Source organism: Sapajus apella, unplaced genomic scaffold, assembly GCF_009761245.1.
Source record: "Sapajus apella isolate SASKATOON/1434 unplaced genomic scaffold, GSC_monkey_1.0 scaffold51, whole genome shotgun sequence".
Lineage (NCBI taxonomy): Eukaryota > Metazoa > Chordata > Mammalia > Primates > Cebidae > Sapajus > Sapajus apella.
This window is the reverse complement of record NW_022436991.1, coordinates 14,416,228-14,435,151: the sequence shown is the minus strand read 5'-3', so window position 1 is coordinate 14,435,151 and position 18,924 is coordinate 14,416,228. Positions and strand designations below refer to the sequence as shown.

General features: G+C 43.5%; 1 protein-coding gene across 2 annotated transcripts in view; it reads left to right on the top strand.

The window, feature by feature from the left end:
• XPO6 (exportin 6) overlaps nt 1-18,924 on the top strand; it is a 121,485-nt gene that overhangs the window by 25,465 nt on the left and 77,096 nt on the right. For both annotated transcript variants that reach the window (XM_032243039.1, XM_032243037.1), the window contains exon 2: nt 18,178-18,268. In XM_032243039.1, the coding sequence (XP_032098930.1) occupies nt 18,178-18,268 (91 nt within the window). The remainder of the gene's footprint in view (nt 1-18,177; nt 18,269-18,924) is intronic.

Sequence of the window (18,924 nt, the reverse complement as noted above, 5' to 3'; positions counted from 1 at the left end):
CAACCTCCACCTCCTGATTTCAAGCGATTCTCCTGCCTCAGCCTCCCAAATAGCTGGGGTTACAGGCATGAGCCATCACGTCTGGCTAATTTTTGTATTTTTATTAGGGGCAGGGTTTCACCGTGTTGGCCAGGCTGGTCTTGAACTCCTGACCTGAAGTGATCTGCCTGCATTGGCCTTAAAGTACTACATGTGTTAGTCTGTTTTGTGTTGCTAAAGCAAAATATTTGAGGCTGGGTAATTTGTAAAGGGAAAAGGTGTATTTGGCTCACGATTTTGGTGGCTGAAAGGTTCAGGATTGGACATCTGGATTCCGGCTACTTCCACTCCTGTTGGATGGTGAAAGGGAATCAGTGTGCAGAGATCACAGGGTGAGAGCAGAAGAGTGAGGGCCAGAGAGGAGGCGCCCGGCCCTTTTAAATAGCCAGCTCTCTTGGGAACTAGGAGAGTGAAAATTTACTTACCCTCACCCCTCACCCACCTAACTCCCTGCCAGGGAGGGCATTAATCTGTTCATCAGGGATCTATCCCCATGACCCAGACACCTCTCATTAGGCCCTACTTTCAACATGGGGGATCAGATTTCGACATAAGGTTAGGTGGAGACAAACCACAGTGACATTAAGTGCATACACCATGTTGTGCAAGAGGCCCCACTCTAGTTTCACACTTTTCATCACTCCCAAGGAAACCTGTCCCCATGAAGCAGTCAGTCCCTATTTCCCCCTTGCCCCAGTCCTTGGTGACCACAAATCTGCTTTCTTTCTCATGAATTTGCTTATTTTGGATATTTTATATAAATTAATCATACACTATCTGGTCCTTCCTTATCTTCTAATGCATAAAAAAGATGACTTAGATTAAGTAAAAATTGAATTGAATCTATATTTTGAGAATTGGTAATCCGTCTATGGGAACAGTCTTGAATTCAGCATATAGGTATTGATCGACTTATGACCTATGCAACTTACGACCATTTGACTTTATGACCACAATCTCTAGCCACGACTGCTCCGTGTCTGGCAGCGCAAACGTTGCCCAGCTGGACGTACGACAGTGCGGACCAGCTTCCGGCAGCACTTCCATCTCCGCGTGCACATAGCCTACTCAACTTACGACCAAATCGTGTTACGACCGGTCTGTCGGAACCAATCGTGGTCGTAAGTCGAGCACTAGCTGTATTTAATTGGCCGGGATGTCCCATGCGCCAGCCATGAGGGAGAAATAGTTCATACCAATAATTACTGTCAGTGGACAGAGGGCTATAGACCTTAGGGTAGGATGGAACCTAAAATAGGGACAAAGATAGGGAAAGTATGAAAAGTATGGGGCTTGGAGTGTGAAAGCCTGTGAATGTCAGGCAGCACATTCCATGGTGGAATAAACGGGAAACTTCCTAGGGATTTACCTTGATTTGGAGTGCAAGTTGGAGAACTTGCAGGTAAGTGCACATTCTTCTGTGTTACCAAAAAATAACCAGCCTAAACAATGAGTGAATAAGTTTGTGACAGTGTCTAGTACATAAGACCTTAGGAAATGTGTGGAGTTTTGCTTAACAGCAAGGGTGGTATTTGGGATGACAGGGACAAGCAGAGATCCCCAGGCATCTCTTTCTCAGTGTTGGACGTTTTCTTTTTTTCTGAGTCGGAGTCTTCTTCTGTCTCCCAGGCTTGAGTGCAGTGGCGCAATCTCAGCTCACTGCAACCTCCACCTCCTGGGTTCAAGCCATTCTCCTGCCTCAGTCTCCCAGGTACCTGGGACTATAGGTTCGTGCCACCACACCTGGCTAATTTTTGTACTTTTAGTAGAGATGAGGCTTCACCATGTTGGCCAGGCTGGTCTCTAACCCCTGGCCTCGAGAGATCCACCCGCCTCGGCCTCCCAAAGTGCTGGGATTACAGGTGTGAGCCAGTGTGCCTGGCCGTGTTTGACTGGGATCTTAGAGTGTACGGAAATGTGTTTTAGGTGAGTGATTTTCATGGTTCCACATACATATATGTATAGAGCTTATTCACTGTTTTTCATAGTTTAGAAGGTATTCCACAGTGTGGATGTACCTTATTTAACCAGTCCTGCCTTGATAGAAATTTATTGTCCCCAATCTTTTGTTTTACAAGCTGCATTGACACGAACATCCTTAACACCTAAACTTTGGAGGAAAAATCACCAACAGTGTATTGCTGGGCAAAGTTGTCTTTGTGTTTGAGATTTGGTAAATACTGCTAACTTGTCTTCCATGGAGGTGGCACCAGTTGTTTTGCCATCACTGTATGAGAGTGAGAGTGAAAGATGTAATTTCAGTTCATTGTGGTGGGTGTCCTGTTGAAGCCCAGAAGGAGTGAGGAGCTCTGAGGGGTGGGGATAGGGGGACTGCATTAGACTTCACTGAGGTGGGGACCTTTTCAAGGAGTCAAGAACATTCCATACAGGAGAAATGGCGTGTGTAAAGACATGGAACTGTTATGTGGAGGGAAAAGGGTGAATTTGGGTTTGGCTGAGGCAGAGGATATGTGGGTGGCTCTGGATGGTGAGGTGGGGACAGTAAGTCAGCTAGGTTAGGGTCAGGTGATGGAATCGTTTAATCACCCCTAGTGATCAGGTAGCAAAGACCCTGGGTTGAAAGATACTTGAGAAAGAATGTACAAACCAGTATTTTTAGCAGCCATTTGTTACCCCCCAAAAACTTTCTAGACTTGATAGAACCAGAATCATAAAGCTGGAAAGGGCTGTAGTGCAGGGCTTTTCTTGTGCTCTGTAGGCCCATAGGGATTCTTGGAGGTGTCACAGGTACTAGGTTTGAGAGTACAGACAGGCATTTGAGACCCCCTCCTCCACCCTTATTAATTAAGCAGTTTCTCATTTAGTCTGCTTTATATGGTGGGGTTCTATGCAATGTTTCTTTCTTTAAAAAAAAAAAAAAGTTTTTTCTCCTAGAATCATGAGTCTAGTCCCCGACTCTTACTGTCCTGAACACAGATGGAGGCCTACAGGACACGTTGTCATTCTTACATTCTTCCTTTGCAGCAGTGAGAGGTGATTTGTATAAAAATGAAAGTGAAAAGGCATTTGGCATTTTTGAGATGTCTTTGAGCATTTAGGTGATTTTTTTATGTAGGATTTTAATTTTGTTCCTTCTTTTTTTAAGCTCATTGACTCACCAGTGAAATATTTAGTGAACTAGTTTTTGCTCATTTATGGATAAGGGTGCTAAGGGATTTACATCCATTGATGTCATTCTCACAACTACTTGGTGAGGGGGAGTACTGTTGAAAATTCATTTTGCAAGTGAAGAAACTTGAGAGGTTAGGTAATTTGCCTAGGGGCATGCAGATAAGTAATTAGGAAGTCATCATCAGATATGATCTGCCCTGACGCCATATCCCACATGCATTACAGCATTCCCAGGTCAACTACCTGTTGTGGGTGGAAGGGCCCAGGAAGAAGAGGGGTGTGAAGTTTCTGGTCATTCTTGGCTTTGTGCTAGTGCCTACTGAAGGGGCAGAGCTGGGAGACCGACTGAGTCACTTCTAGCAAAATAGGTTGAGAACCGTGGGAAGGGTGATGCATGCTTGCCGTGCGGGGATTGAAGGCTCAGGGAAAACCGCATATAGAGTCATCATCTTCACTATCCAGGGATGTGAGCAAGGCCAGGGTCCCTGGTCAAGTACCTGTTTCATTTCTCCTGTGCACCCCCTCCCTCCAGAAAGGCGCCATCTGCTTTCCTCCCGCTCATAGCCACGACTACCACTGTTTTGCCTTTCTAATCCAATGACTCGCCAGTAGGGAGAAGGGAGGGAACTGTTTATAGTTGCAATATTACAATATAGTTTTTTATATTGTACCAGTTATAGTTTTTGAGTGGAACCCAGGGCACATGAGAGTCCCTGGTTAGAGAGTTGCTTTGTAGCGTCTTCTCCCTTTGTAGCTAGTCACGATTTGTGGGGATGGGAGGAGCATTGAGAACCTATTGGCCAGGAAGAGTCACTTCCTTCTGACACAGATCTCTGCTTTGCAGCGCCTTCACACTTCCTGCGCAATGAAGTGCCCTCAGCTGCCACCCCGGGCATCGTTATCTATATTTACAGGGGTACTTAAGGACCCTTTGGCAATTGGCAATATTTCGAGAGCCTTTGAGGAATGTGACTGAACACGAATTTTAAAAAGTATAGAGGTGGCAGTAGGTGTATACAGAGGGACAAGCTGGTGGCAACATAGGGGGACTTTGCCTTTATAAAAGCAGACCCATACATGGAGTTTGCATAAGAACTTAACAGTGAGGGAGAGATGACTGTATCAGCCAATATGTGCACAGTGCTTTGTAATCAACACACAGTGTGCACGCCTGATTATATTCAATACCTAGAATGCCCCAGGAACTTGCAGGGTTTGCCCACAGTTCCACAGACTAGACTCAGTAGAGCCAGGACTGGCTCTAACCTAGTACTTTCTCTGCCTGTTGTGCTTGGCTGTATCCCTCTCAGTGGCAGCACTGTTTCCCATTAGAGAAAACAAATGATGGTTTTCTCATTACTTGTATAGAGGGTAACCTTCCTCTGTCCTCTCATTCTTGCTTTAGCCTACATTCAGAGGGTTGTTGGCTACACACCAGGTGGGAGCGGTATTGGGGCACATTCTTCTGGGCCTGTCTCCACCCTCTCGTTTCTTCCTTTCCATAGAAGTGATTTATCTGATTGGTGCATGGGGGAGAGCATCACTCCGTTGGTCCACATCTACCAGGTGTGAGGTCACTGCATCGGAACACTGCCTGGCTTTTTGCTTGAACTCTCTCCTCTGCTTACCCTTAAGAGAAGCCTGTCCTCAGCTGTGTCCTACCTTCCTTTTGTGGCTAGCACTATTCTTTGTCCCTAGGCCTGCAGGTGGGTGGCAAGGCCAGCTAGAAATGGGAAGGGAGAGGCACTGCAGCTTTGCCAGTGACAAAGAGGACGGTAGACTTCAGTTTGTTCTTGGTTTCTTAAGACTTTATAGCAACTGGGTGGAACCTGGAGGGGGTGATTATGCTACCCCGTTTACCAATAGTAATGCAGTTTAGAGATTTTTACCTAAATCAAATAATGTTATGTTACTTTTTTTTCAGTTTTTTTTTTTTTTTTAAAGACAGGGTTTCACCATGTTGGTCAGGCTGGCCTTGAACTCCGGATCTCAGGTGACCCGCCTGCTTTGGCCTCCAAAGTGCTTGGATTACAGGCGTGAGCCACTGCACCCGGCCTTTAATTTTTTTTTTTTTTTTTTTTTTTTTGCTGTACTCCTCCACCCAGCGGCCAGGGTTGGGAGGGGGCTGGGCTTTTTTTTTTTTTTTTTGACACGGAGTCTTGCTCTGTCACCTAGGCTGGAGTGCAATGGCGTGATTTCTGCTCACTGCCGCGTCCGCCTCCTGGGTTCAAACGATTCTCCTGTCTCAGCCTCCTGAGTAGCTGGGATTACAAGTGCCTGCCACTACACCTGGTTGATTTTTGTATTTTTAGTAGAGACAGGGTTTTACCATGTTGGCGAGGCTGGTCTTGAACTCCTGACCTCAGGTGATCCGCCCGCCTCAGCCTCCCAAAGTGCTGGGATTACAGGCGTGAGCCACCACACCTGGCCGGGATGTTACTTGTTTAAAATGCCAAGTCTATTTGGGAATAATTCAGGATGAAGGTATAAGTTTTACAAAAGAGACTGGCTCTTAAATAGCACAGGTGATAATAGTAGCTGAAATGAAATTACTCACCTGAGCCGTAGGGTTAATCATCATGTTAGATTTGCAGCATGCTTTTTTAGTGGTCTGTCAGTTTCATACTCATTCATTACCTGATGTCATCCAGTGCCAGGTAAGGCCAGCTTATTCATCATCCTTAAAACCCATGGTGCAGAACTCCTCTGTGCTTCCTCAAGGGGTGGAAGAACTGTCACTGGGCAGGAGCTCTGGTGGCCTGCCTGTGTCTTAACTTGACCCACAGCTAGCTGACTTTGGGGGGGATACTTTCTCTCGGCTTCATTTTCCTCGTCGTAGAACGAGATTGCACTTGCTGTGCTCTGTGGTTTGTTTACTTCTGTCTTAAAATTCTGTGATCCTGTTTTAGGATTTCTTGGTAGCATGCCTTGTGTTAATGTGCTCAGTAAGTATCTTTCGAGTTTAATACTAGGCATGCAGATATAAACATCCATCCTCTTGGGATATGTACCTGGGAAAGGGAAGCAGATGGGATTGTGAAGTGAGAGTCTATTCTTGGCTGTATTACTCATTTATTTTAGACAGTTTCTTGCAGAATAACTATTTTTATCATTTACTTTTTTGGCTGTTTAATTAAAGCCTTCTGACTGGAATATAAATAAGTATGTAAAATATATGTATTTTAGCTCCTAGAGGATATGGTTGTTGCCCAACCAGTAGATGCAAACATTTTAATGTCTAGGCTGTGTAACATTCTTGTTCAAAAACCATAGTGAAAATAAACCTGGCACCTGAGAGAATAATGCCCTTCTTATTTATCCTTTTCTCAGTTTCTCTTTCCCATATGCCCAGCTAGCTGGGAGCAGCCAGGAGCAGGGTGGAGGGTACTGGCCAGTGGATGGTATTTTAAAAACTGTTTATTTCAAAATGATTTCAAATGCACAGAAAGATTCCAAGGAATAAGTGATACAAAGATCTCTTATACCCTTTACCCAAACTCACCTACTGTTAATATTTTGTCCCACTAACTTTATGATTTGCACATTCCCTCTCTATATGTATGTATAGACATACATACATATATGCATGTACATGCATGTACATTCACACACACATGTATTTTTTTCTGAAAAATTTTAGAGTAAGTTGCCTTTGTCATGGTCCACTGCCCTATATCGTATATTTCTTAATAGGGGTAGTCTCCTACATGACTGCTGTACGGTGACCATCTTCAGTTAATGAAACATTAATTAACTTTGATCTAAGCTACCATCTGTATTCCAGTTTTGTCAGTTGCCTCAATCATGCCTTTTACAGCATTTTTTCCCCCTCCAGCCCAGGATCAGTCCATGATCAGGTGCAGCATTTACTTGTCATGACTCTTGAATATTTAGGTTTGTTGTTTAAAGTTATTGAAACTGGACTAGGTACGCTGGCTCAGCCTATAGTCCCAGCACTTTGGGAGGCTGAGGTGGGTGGATTGCTTGAGGTCAGGAGTTCAAAACCAGCCTGGCCAACATTCTAAATGAAACCCCATCTCCACTAAAAATACAAAAAAATTTAGCCAGGCATGGTGGCAGGCACCTGTAATCCCAGCTACTTGGGAGGCTGAGGCATGAGAATTGATTGAACCCAGGAGGTGGAGGTTGCAGGGAGGCAGAGGTTGCAGTGAGCTGAGATTGTGCCACTGCACTCCAGCCTGGGCGATAGAGCTATACTCAGTCTCAAAAAAAAATTTTTTTTTGAAACTGGTGCACCTCTTCATTGGTAGCTGATTGGTGAGTCTTGTTTTTATGTGTTCTCCAATAGTATGTGGAGGAGTTTTCCCAGCATGAAACGTACCATCCTCTGTATACAAAGATGTTTCCTCTAATTGGTCTCCATGGGGACAAAATATGCTGCTTCCACGATATCACTACCACAGTGAGACCAGTTGAACTTCCTGGCCCAGACGCCTGGCAGTCATCTTGCTTCTAACTCTTGGTCCTCAGCAGTAATCAGAGGAAGAGACAGACAATCTGACTGGGCACTTTTTGCAAACCCAAGAAATAATGGTGGAATGTTCCGCCGTCAGTCAACTTTATGGTAGTTTTAGATTAAAGCAGAAAAGTGCTTTTTAATGACTAGAATTATGTTTAGATGCAGCCAGAGTGTATGTTTTAATCAAATATTAAATATGTGAAGATACTGTGCAAAGCTATGTCTAGATCTAAGCTGCAGACAAGACAACAAGAAGCCTTTCTCATGCAAGGGAATAACTTTGTTCCAGGTGTATGTTAATGGAGGGGTGGGTGTGCCTGCCCGGCTTTAGCAGTCCTGTTACATGCTGTGGTTGTCTGTTTCTTTGCTTCAGTAGAAGACGTTTTTTTCCCCCCGTCAACTCTTGTACACGGTGTTTAGAATTCTACATCAATGTATATTTATACTCTGGTCTTCCCTCTGCTTGGGCTACCCTGTCCTATCACAGTCAGGCTAAGGAAAGGAACTCACATGGGTGTGGGTGGGGCTGAGATTCAGACTGGCTGCTCACTGGCTGTGTGTCTTTGAGTGAGTCATCCGGTGTCTCTGGGCTTCCCCGATTGCCCTGCTGACTGCTAGACTGTGGAGGGTCAGTGGGCTTCACCACTTTTTTGTTTTGTTTTTCCTTTTTTTTTTTCCTGTGTTGTTTTTATCACTACTTTTTTTAAATAGAGAAATAAAGTGAGATTTCCACTTCAATATGATTTTTTTTTTTTTTTTTTAAAGGAAGTGTTGGCTGGGTGTGGTGGCTCATGCCTGTAATCCTAGCACTTTGGGAGAACGAGGCAGGTAGATCCGCTTGAGCCCTGCCGTTTAAGACCAGCCTCGGCAACATGGCGAAAACCCAGTTCTACAAAAAATAGAAAAATCAGCTGGGTGTGGTGGTGCACACCTGTGGTACCAGCTGCTTGGGAGGCTGAGGTAGACAGATAGCTTGAGGCTGGGAGATGGAGGTTACATCACTGTACTCCAGCCTGGGTGACAGAGCGAGACCTGTGTCTCCAGAAAACAAAAGGAAAAGGAAAATACCTATGGGTCGAGATGTAAAAGAGCAGTAGTGATGCGAGGGAGTGATGGGAGGAAGCCTTGTTCTGAATGCTGTTCTTCTGACTGGGGCTTCCTCGATGTGCTTTTCTATCTTTCTAGTTTTTTGAGCTGAAGGACTTCAGGAGGGGGATAGGTAGATGTCATTCGCCTTGGTTCCCACGTATGTTATTTTAAGCTTAGTATTTCATCTTATACTTGTGTGCAGGCGTACAGGTCGCAGATTTTTTTTTTGAAGTGATGAAGGTTTAGGAAAGTGAGCGTGTTCCTTTGAGAGTTTAGACATCTATGGAAATCCTGTTAGCTTTCAGAGAAAGCTTACGTGAGATTGAATATCTTTGCTAATGGCATGTGTTATAACACACCAGATATGTTTTGCATGCTTTTTAGCCTTGGTTGGCAGCAGGGATAGAATCACTTTTCTTGGAAACCTTCTTTATATACAAGCAAATAAGGTAATGACACTGTTCTAGATATGCCACTGGAATATTTGAATGAGACTTTGGGATACTAGTCCTCTTTTTGTTGAGGTTTGGTATCAAGGAGGCCATGAATCTGAATATAGGAGGCCCATGTGATTCACTTCCTAGTAGATTATACAAAATGTGGCTCTGGGAAAGGGTTACAAAAAGCTTGATAGACGTGTCTTTAAAAAATAGTCATTTTTGGCTGGGCATGGTGGCCCGTGCCTGTAATCCTAGCGCTTTGAGAGGTTTAGGTGGAAGGATTGCTTGAGTCTGGGGGTTTCGAGACTAGCTTGGGCAACGTAGCAGAACCCCATCTTTATTTAAAAAAAAATGTGTATATATGTGTGTGTGTGTGTGTGTGTGTGTGTGTGTGTGTGTGTATTAAAAACATAGTCATTATCCCCCAATACTAATTTTGTAAAAAGGTTATGTTTAGAGGGGGTTGTTTTATATCCATTAGGTAACATGCTACAGATTTAATCAGGATTTGAGGAACCATCTTCTAGCTGCCACAGCTTAGGGAAAAGCACCTTATTATCCACCTTCAGTCTCAGTGTCAGCAGTCTCCTGTTTTTCAACACAGATTGAGTCTGCTTGTGAACAAAAGTCTGCTTATGATCAGAGCCCTTAAAGGAGAAAATTTAAAGAGTCACATGTATCTTCAATTTGGAGGAATTACCAGTATTCTTGAGAAACTGAAAGTGATACCAACAGTTTTCTTGTTCCTTTTACTCTCTTGAATTTGGTCTTTAACATAGTTGAGTGCCAGCCCATGGTGGATGTCGTAGAAAATACAAACATTCTAGATAGAGCATCTTTCCAAACAGTTGATGTTCTGGTTTGAGAGAGAAGCCTAATATCTGTGACATATGAACAGTGACTTTCAGCCCATACTTCATGCCTGACATTGTGTTTACTGTGTATTTTACGTGTTCTTTAATTATCAGAATGACCCAGTATGTTAGGTACTTTTACTGTCCCCCATTTGTGCACAGGAGGAAACTGACACATGAAATAACTAGGCCAAGATTGAGTTGCACATTTGGATTCAAACTTGAGGAATCTGACCTTAGAGCCCACATTTTTAAACTATTTTGCCGTTTTCTGAAATGACCAGAGAAGTGTACATAGGCAAAACTCTGTAATACTGATTACAAGACAAAGACAAAAGATGAAAATGGTGGGATCTATGCTGTAATCTGTGTAAGAAAATTTACGAAGGTTAAACTGTAAACTGCAGACTCAGGAGCAAATGCAGGTTGGGGCTAGGTACTCGCTTACGAGACCATGAGTGTTCAGATTGGAGTGACAGCTTCCTGTGGCGAGTAATGTTGAATCAGGCATGCTTTCCTTCTTAGCTTCTTAGTGAACTTCTTTGCTCTTCAAAACCCAAATCACCCCTGTGAAGCTTTCTTTCCTTCAAACAGAGTTAGTTCTCTCTTTGGTCTTCTGAGGCTGTTTATGTTTAGGCCAGGATTACAGGATGTAACTGCTAGGCCACCCTCCATTCTTTAAATTTAGGGACTGCCTTACTCATCTTTGTATCTCAAGGGCTTAATTTAAGCAATATCAGTTACTTAGTGAGTATTGAATTCTCATTTGTCCAACAAATAGCTGAATTGCTTAGTCACTCCAGATTTAAAGCCAGGTTTAGAATAATTGGAACGGAAAATTAGTTGGGTGTGATGGCATGTGCCTGTAGAGCCAGCTTCTCAGGAGGCTGAGGTAGGGAGGATCATTTGAGCCCAGGAGTTTGAGGCTGCAGTGAGCTGTGATTGTTCCACTGCACTCCAGCCTGGGGTGATACAGAAACACTCTTGTCTCTTAAAAAAAAAAAACAATTGGCCGGGTGCGGTGGCTCAAGCCTGTAATCCCAGCACTTTGGGAGGCCGAGGCGGGTGGATCACGAGGTCAAGAGATCGAGACCATCCTGGTTAACACGGTGAAACCCCGTCTCTACTAAAAATACAAAAAATTAGCTGGGCATGGTGGCGCGTGCCTGTAATCCCAGCTACTCAGGAGGCTGAGGCAGGAGAATTGCCTGAACCCGGGAGGCGGAGGTTGCGGTGAGCCGAGATCGTGCCGTTGCACTCCAGCCTGGGTAATAAGAGCGAAACTCCGTCCCCCCCAAAAAAAAAAAAAAAAAAATTTAGGCTGAATGTGGAGGCTCCTGCCTGTAATTCCAGGATTTTGGGACGCCAAAGTGGGAGGATTAATTGAAGTCGGGCATTCAACACCAACTGGGGCAACAGAACAAGACCCAGGCTCTACAAAAATGAAAATAAAAATCCACCAGGTGTGGTGGCATGTGCCTGTAGTCTCAGTTACTGGAAGCTGAGGCAGGAGGATTGCTTGACCCAGGAGTTTGAGGCCTCAGTGAACTATGATCATGCCACTGCTGCACTCTAGCCTGGCGGCAGAGCGAGACCATGTCTTTAGCGCGCGCACACACACACGGATAATTGGGGCAGAAAAATCTGGTGCCAAAGTACAGGTTGGATTGGAATTGGAAAACCTGGCATGAAGGTGACCAGGTAAAAGCAATTATAGTAATGTAGGCAGATGATTAGGGCTCTGTAGAAATAGTGGCAAGGGCAAAGGTACAAATCTGCGAAAGAGTGAAAAACAACAATTCCCAGACCTGATGACGTTTGCTGTGGGCATGGAGAATATGGGGAAGAATCAAAGCCGATTTCAAATTATGTGATCCTTCCCCTTCTTCCAATTTTTTATTTTTTTTTTTAGGTGATTATGGGTCTTGGTTGACTTAGTAGGCCCTTAATAAGTGAGTCAATGGCATAGATCTCTGAACTGCTGACCTGTGAGCAGCACAGTAAATGGAGCAGGTAGAGTCAAGGCAGGCACAGTTGCAAGCTTATCACCTTTGCAGATTTCAACTGTTTCTGGAACAGAAAACTTGGGTTTGTTTTAGATCTATGCGGAGCTCTCCAAGAGTACATTCTGAGCCAAGCTTAATTCGTCATCCTGCCCAAGGATTTGAATTTTAAGTCTATGTGCCATTTGCTATTGAGGTGAGCCAAGTAACTCTTGGGGAAGCGTAGTCTTACGGGGTTGTAATACCTGCCACCCTGGCAGCTCTGAAGACAAAGAAGTGATGGTTCCTAGAAATCAGGAGCCTTATGCTCAGGCTGTTACCTGCAGGCTTTTATTGCCAGTCCCCAGAGCCATGGTTGATGCTGTAGAGCTAAAATACAGTTTCTGAAAACACCAACCTGGATTTTAAAAATGAGGATTTTAAAGCATTAAGTGTTTAAAATTGCAATGTATGTATTTACAGAGAAGCACATAAATCGTAAAGTTGATCATCTTTGTGTAACTAACAGTCAAAGAAATAGACTGTTGGCTGGGTGCAGTGGCTCATGCCTGTAATCCTGATACTTTGGGAGGCCAAGGTGGATGGATCACCTGAGGTCGGGAGTTTGAGACCAGCCTGACCAACGTGGAGAAATCCCGTCTCTGTTAAAAATACAAAATTAGCCAGGTGTGGTGGCACATGCCTGTAATACCAGCTACTGGGGAGGTTGAGGCAAGAGAATCACTTGAACTCAGGAAGCAGAGGTTGCAGTGAGCCAAGATTGCGCCATTGCCTTCCAGCCTGGGAAGAGCAAAACTCTGTCTCAAAAAAAGAAGAAAAAAAAAAAAAAAGAAAAAAAGAAATAGGCAATCACCAGAACTCCTCCTCCTCCAGGGTAACCACTAGTCTGATTATAACACCATAGATAAGTTTTACTTATTTAAAAATTTTTAGTTATTTATTTTTTTAAGAGACAAGGTCTTGCCCTGTTGCCTAGGCTAGAGTGCATTGGTGCAATTATACCTTATTCCAGCCTTGAACTCCTGGGCTCCAGTGATCCTCTTGCCTCAGTCTCCCGAGTAGCTGGGATTATAGGTGCGTGCCTCTATGCCTGGCTTTTTTTTTTTTTTTTTTAAGATTAATATAGGCCGGGCGCGGTGGCTCAAGCCTGTAATCCCAGGACTGTGGGAGGCCGAGGTGGGTGGATCACGAGGTCAAGAGATCGAGACCATCCCGGTCAACATGGTGAAACCCCGTCTCTACTAAAAATACAAAAAATTAGCTGGGCATGGTGGTGTGTGCCTGTAATCCCAGCAATTCAGGAGGCTGAGGCAGGAGAATTGCCTGAACCCGGGAGGCGGAGGTTGCGGTGAGCCGAGATCGTGTCATTGCACTCCAGCCTGGGTAACAAGAGCAAAACTCTGTCTCAAAAAAAAAAAAAGATTAATATAAAATGAATAATGAAAGGTTGTGTTTTGACTTCTTTCACTCTACATTGTGTTTGTGAGATTCATCCGCATTGTTGCATGTGGCAATATTCATTCCTGTTGTCTTGTAATAGTCTCCTATATGAATAAATCACTATTCATCCATTCCAGGGGTGATGGATATTTGGGTTCTTTTGACTTTTTGGGTATTATGTATAATAGTACTGTGAACATTTGTGTATATTTTCATTTGGTATACAGGTAGAATTTTCTGTTGGGTATCTATCAAGAAGTAGAATTGCAGGGTTATCAGATATGCATATGTTTAGCTGTCAGACAGTTTTCCAGAGTGGTTGTACCAGTGTATACTCCCACCAGAAGTATATGCATGTTCCAGTTCAGCATCCTCATCAACACTTGTTACTGCCAGTCTTTTAAATTTTAGCCATTCTGGTAGATGTGTAGCGCTATCTTGTTTTAAATTTATATTTTCCTGATGAATAATGAGGCGGAACACTTATTTATAGGCTTTTGAATACCCTCTAAGTAATTATTTGACCATCCAAAAAAAAAAAAAAGTTTGGTCTTTTTTTTTTTTTAACTGATTTGTAAAAGTTATTTTATGCTCCGATATGAGTTCCCTGTTAGTTTTCCATATTGCAGATAGCTCCTATTTCGTGGCTTTTTTTAACACTCTCTCCGTTGTGCCATCTGATGAACATTTCAGCTTATCAGTCTTTTCCTTTCTGTTCAGTGGTTTATGTGTTCTGTTTAAGAAATTTTTCCCTACCCCTAGATCGTGAAGATATTCTGTATCTACAATCCAACTGGAAATTTTGTGTGTGAATGTGTTTCAGTAGTTTTAAACCAGTCTTACCTTTTCTTAGTTTTTCAAGATCTGAGGCTTAAATCCCAAGCAGAAGGGGGGAGGCAGTCACATATACTTGCGCGTTCTTTGTAAATTGGTGGAGATAAAGTTTTTGAACAGCCTTTGGGATTGGAAGCCTTGCCTCCCTGTGACACAAGGGCACTTGTCTTTTGTTTTATGTTCTTTGTCCCTTTCATTACTTGAAAGTGTAATCTGCTTGGAATATTACCTCTTCCTCACTCACAATTAATTCCTTAACCCACCCCAATCTACATTCTGGTTTCACCACTTACTTGGAACAGCTGGCCAAGGTCCCAGTGGCCTTCTTGCCAAAAGAGAGCCGGGGAATTCTCCAGTATCCTTGAACCATTTGCAGGCCTTGAATGTGCCTTCCATGTCTTTCCTATCTCTGTTCTGATTGTGTGACCTCGGCAAATTCTCAGCCTGCTGTTTTTTACCCCCTATACATTTACATAGCTTCATTTTGAAATCTAGTCTGAAAAGCCCCACTAGATGTGATTAGGACAAAGCCCTTAAACCTGAGGGCATGAGTCTCTAGTTTCAAAGTAGGCTTGACCACTTTTGTTGTTTTGCTTTGGTCTGTTTTCATTTTGTTTCTAAGACCAAACAAAAATGAGAGCAGCATGGTGAAACCCCGTCTCTACTAAAAATACAAAAGTTAGCTGGGTGTGATGGCGTGCGTCTGTAATCCCAGCTACTTGAGAGGCAGAGGCAGGAGAATCACTTGAACCTGGGAGGTAGTGGTTGCAGTGAGCCAAGATTGCACCACTGCGCTCCAGCCTGGCGAGAGAGTGAGACTCTGTCTCAAAAAAAAAAAAAGGGAGCAGCCACAACTACAGATTAGAGAATTTCTTACAGTTTATGTAGCAGTTTTACATGGATCGCCTCATTCGATCCTGTATCACTCTGTGAGGCAGGTATTATTGTCGTAGTTATAGAAATGATTAAAAATGCAAATAGCACTTAATTTGTGCTTGTTGAGAAACACCTAGTGATGCTCTGGATTAGGCTTTGGAGCTTCCTTTTTCATGTAGCCATCATTTAACGGGAGAATGCATCTGGGTTTTTTTTTTTTTGGAAGACGAGTAAAGTGCAGTAGTGAGAACGTTGGCGGCGGGGGGAGGGGGGAAGAGTAGAACAGGGAGTCGCATCTGTGACTGACTGCGAACAGCCCATTGAGATAACTCACTACCTTTGGACCAGTCTATCTGGGACTTTTAGGAGTACTTTGTCCTTCCCCTTTCTGTGGGAACCATTACTTCTTGGGTTTCGGCAGAGAGTAAAGGGTAGGTGGGACTGGGAATGGAGGCAAGGTTGGATTCTTTTTTTTTTTTTTTTTAGGAGATGGAGTCTAGCTCTGTCGCCCAGGCTGGAGTGCAGTGGCATGATCTCTGCACGCTGCAACCTCTGCCTCCCAGGTTCAAGTGATTCTCCTGCCTCAGCCTCCCAAGTAGATGGGATTACAGGCACCCGCCACTATACCCAGCTAATTTTTGTATTTTTAGTAGAGACGGGGTTTCACTGTTGGCCAGGCTAGTTTTGAACTCCTGACCTTGTGATCTGCCTGCCTCGGCCTCCCAAAGTGCTGGAATTACAAGCGTGAGCCACCGTGCCCAGCCCAGAGTTGGATTCGTTTTGTATATTTTCAGGAACTTGCCAGTAATCATTTATTTCTCAAATCCCTTCCGCAAGAACTAGTACTAAATAAATTTTGGTGGTTGATTGCCTGGATGTGATAAACTTAAGTTTATTCCAGGATCTGCTTTTAAAATGATTCAGCACAAGAAGTTGTGGAGAGAGATGATTTGCAGATGTTGTCCTTAGTTTCCAGGAACACATTTTGGCTCCAGAAGAACTATTGATGTATTTTAACCTGCACTATTTTTCTTGATTCTTCTGCATCTTCCCACAGCCTTTTTATTTTAAATAGCAAACCCTTTTTTCGAATGAAATGGCATACCAGACTCAATTTATGAAACAGACTATGGCGTTCTTTTATTTATGTACGTTCGTTTTAGAAGTTTGTATTTATAGCATTTATTTATAAAGTCAGTGAGAACAGTGAGGCTGTTTTGATCAACACAAATACTTGAAACAGATTTTAGAAGATTGCAGTCTTATTTTAGCTTCATTTTTAAGAAGAGGCTTGGATTAAGAGGCTTGGATTTTATTTCTGGGTTTGAAAAAAATAGTTTTTAATAAAAAAAGCTTGGCTTGCAAGCCAAGGATATTTTTTAGTTAAATCGGTATGGAAGTTTGAAAAAGGAGCAGGGAGTTAATCTTTATTCTAATATAAAGTTCAGGGAAGAAAGTACCTTTAACTCACAAGCGCTAAAACTGTTGTACAATAATTGATCACTCAGTGTGTCACAGTCCAGGTGTCATTGTAGAGCCATCATTCTGTGACCTCAGTGTGGGAGGGACAGATGTGCCTTACACTGTTAGAACGTGGCCCTGTGTTCTGTGTAGTGCATTTGCGTGTGTTGGTTGTTGTGCACACGCTTGTGAATCAAGTCTGATTCAGCCTCTGTAATTGGTACTGAGACGTGCTGGTTTTTCCACAGAGATGAAATGTTCCTCAGTCTTCACAAAGTCAATCACCTGATGGAGGTCTCTGGTTTATTACAGTTTGACATGTGACACATTCGAGTGTGGGCTTCTTGTTTTAAAATGCAGTTTTTACAGTGAGCGCTCAGTCCATGGGTAATGGAGAGGATATGGGGAAGGGAGGTAGTTAGGAAGAAAGAAGTTAAGAGGTAATTAAACAGTCAGAACTGCTGCTGGCTCTTGCTTACCCCTGGGGTAGAATTATACCAGTGATGACTCAGAAGTGGTTTGGGAATGGTTGCCTTTTTGCAGGCAGGTTGTATGAAGGAGTGTTAAGGTCATGGCCATGACTGACATCCCCCTACTTGAGTTGGAATAAAGGAAGTGGGTTTTGGGGCTCCATATGAAACCTCAAAGGGAGAGGGTGAGCCCTGGGGGCCTTGGGCTCCCTCTCCTCTCATTTCCAACCTGAGCAGTTCTGCTGAGAGTCTAGTTCTCACCGTGGGTCTGTGGTTTACAGGTGCTAATTTTGAATCCCTATTTAGCTTCATTCTCAGTTGCACTTTAATCTCTGTTGGCTGCTCATGTGAGCTTGAGAATTGACTGTATATATGCCTCCTGCAGTGCCTTCAAAAGACCTCCAGAAATCCATGATCAGGTGCAGTGAGTGACTCCCACTTATAGTGCCATTGCTTTGGGAGGCTGGGACAGGAAGATCGCTTGAGTCCAGGAATTCAAGCCTGTAGCACTATGATCGCAGTACTGTACTCCAGCCTGGGCAACAGGGACCCTGTCTCTTAAAAAAAACATCTCTCCCCGGTCCCCCCAGAAAACCCCTGAGAATCCATGAAGCAGTTTGATATAAGTGCTCTGAATCAAAATATGGCAAATTATTCAGACACAGGGGAAATGTTTCAGGGATGGATAGTCTATGAGGAGTGCTTGCCTTTTGGAGTCTACCGACTTTGCCCATTCAGGAAGGGCCAGAGGCTGCTAATTTGCTTTGAACCATTATTCCAGAGTTGAATTTTGAATTTCCCCTTTCCTTAGGATACCTAATTGCAAATCAGCTGCACAATAGCATGAATTTATAGAGGATGCAACAGCATTGGGTTTCGAGCCAGCTGGGAAATTCCCTTCAGTTTTTCTGGCGTTTACCATGCATTTGAAGAATGTTGAACCAAGATGTTTTGAGGAAGTAAATTGCTCTTGCTGTTGAATGTGATCTAGAAGGAACTGAGGAACAATGGAACTGAAGATGCAGTTTATTGATTCTTTTTTTCAAATTCCTTTGTTAGGCATCTGAAGAAGCCTCCCTCAGGGCACTGGAAAGTCTGATGACAGAATTTTTTCACGATTGTACGACCAATGAAAGAAAACGTGAGATAGGTAAGTGGAGCATTGACTTGAAAGAGGGATTTATAAAGAGGAGGTCCCAGTAGGGAGGAAGCAGTTGTTCGTAGGCGTGACTGGTCAAGTCTGCATGCTTTCCCCTTGAATTCTTGCTCATTTTGCTCTGGTTCTGCTGGCTGGTGACTGGGGAGGTCTGTAAATTCAACTGCAAGGGCATAGTGATGGGTTTTCTTTCCTTTGGTCAAGTAGAAATTTTCTTTGGTCAAGTGGAAACCCCTCCATTTGACCAAAGGAAAGAAAACCCATCACTGTGAATCTTAATTTCAGCAATGTTGTTGAACTTTTGTATAAGAAGCCTGTTACTTTTTTTGGTTGGGGGTCAAGGGTGGGGTAGGACAGAGCTATGTTGCCCAGGCTGGTCTTGAATTCCTGGCCTCAAGTGATCCTCCCGTCTCAGCTTCCTGAATAGCTGGGATTATAAGTGCCAGCCACCACGCCTGGATGGTTATTTAAATAAAACCAACAACTTAGGAAAGTATAAAAATGAACATGTTCTGCTGTGCAGAGTTCTGATCTGCACCTAGTAGTGCCCAGAAATCCCATAACTGGTATTACTTTTGGGGGCTTCCCGCTGCCTGGGCAATAGAGTGAGATCCTGTCTCCAAACTTTTTTTTTTTTTTTTTTTTTTTTT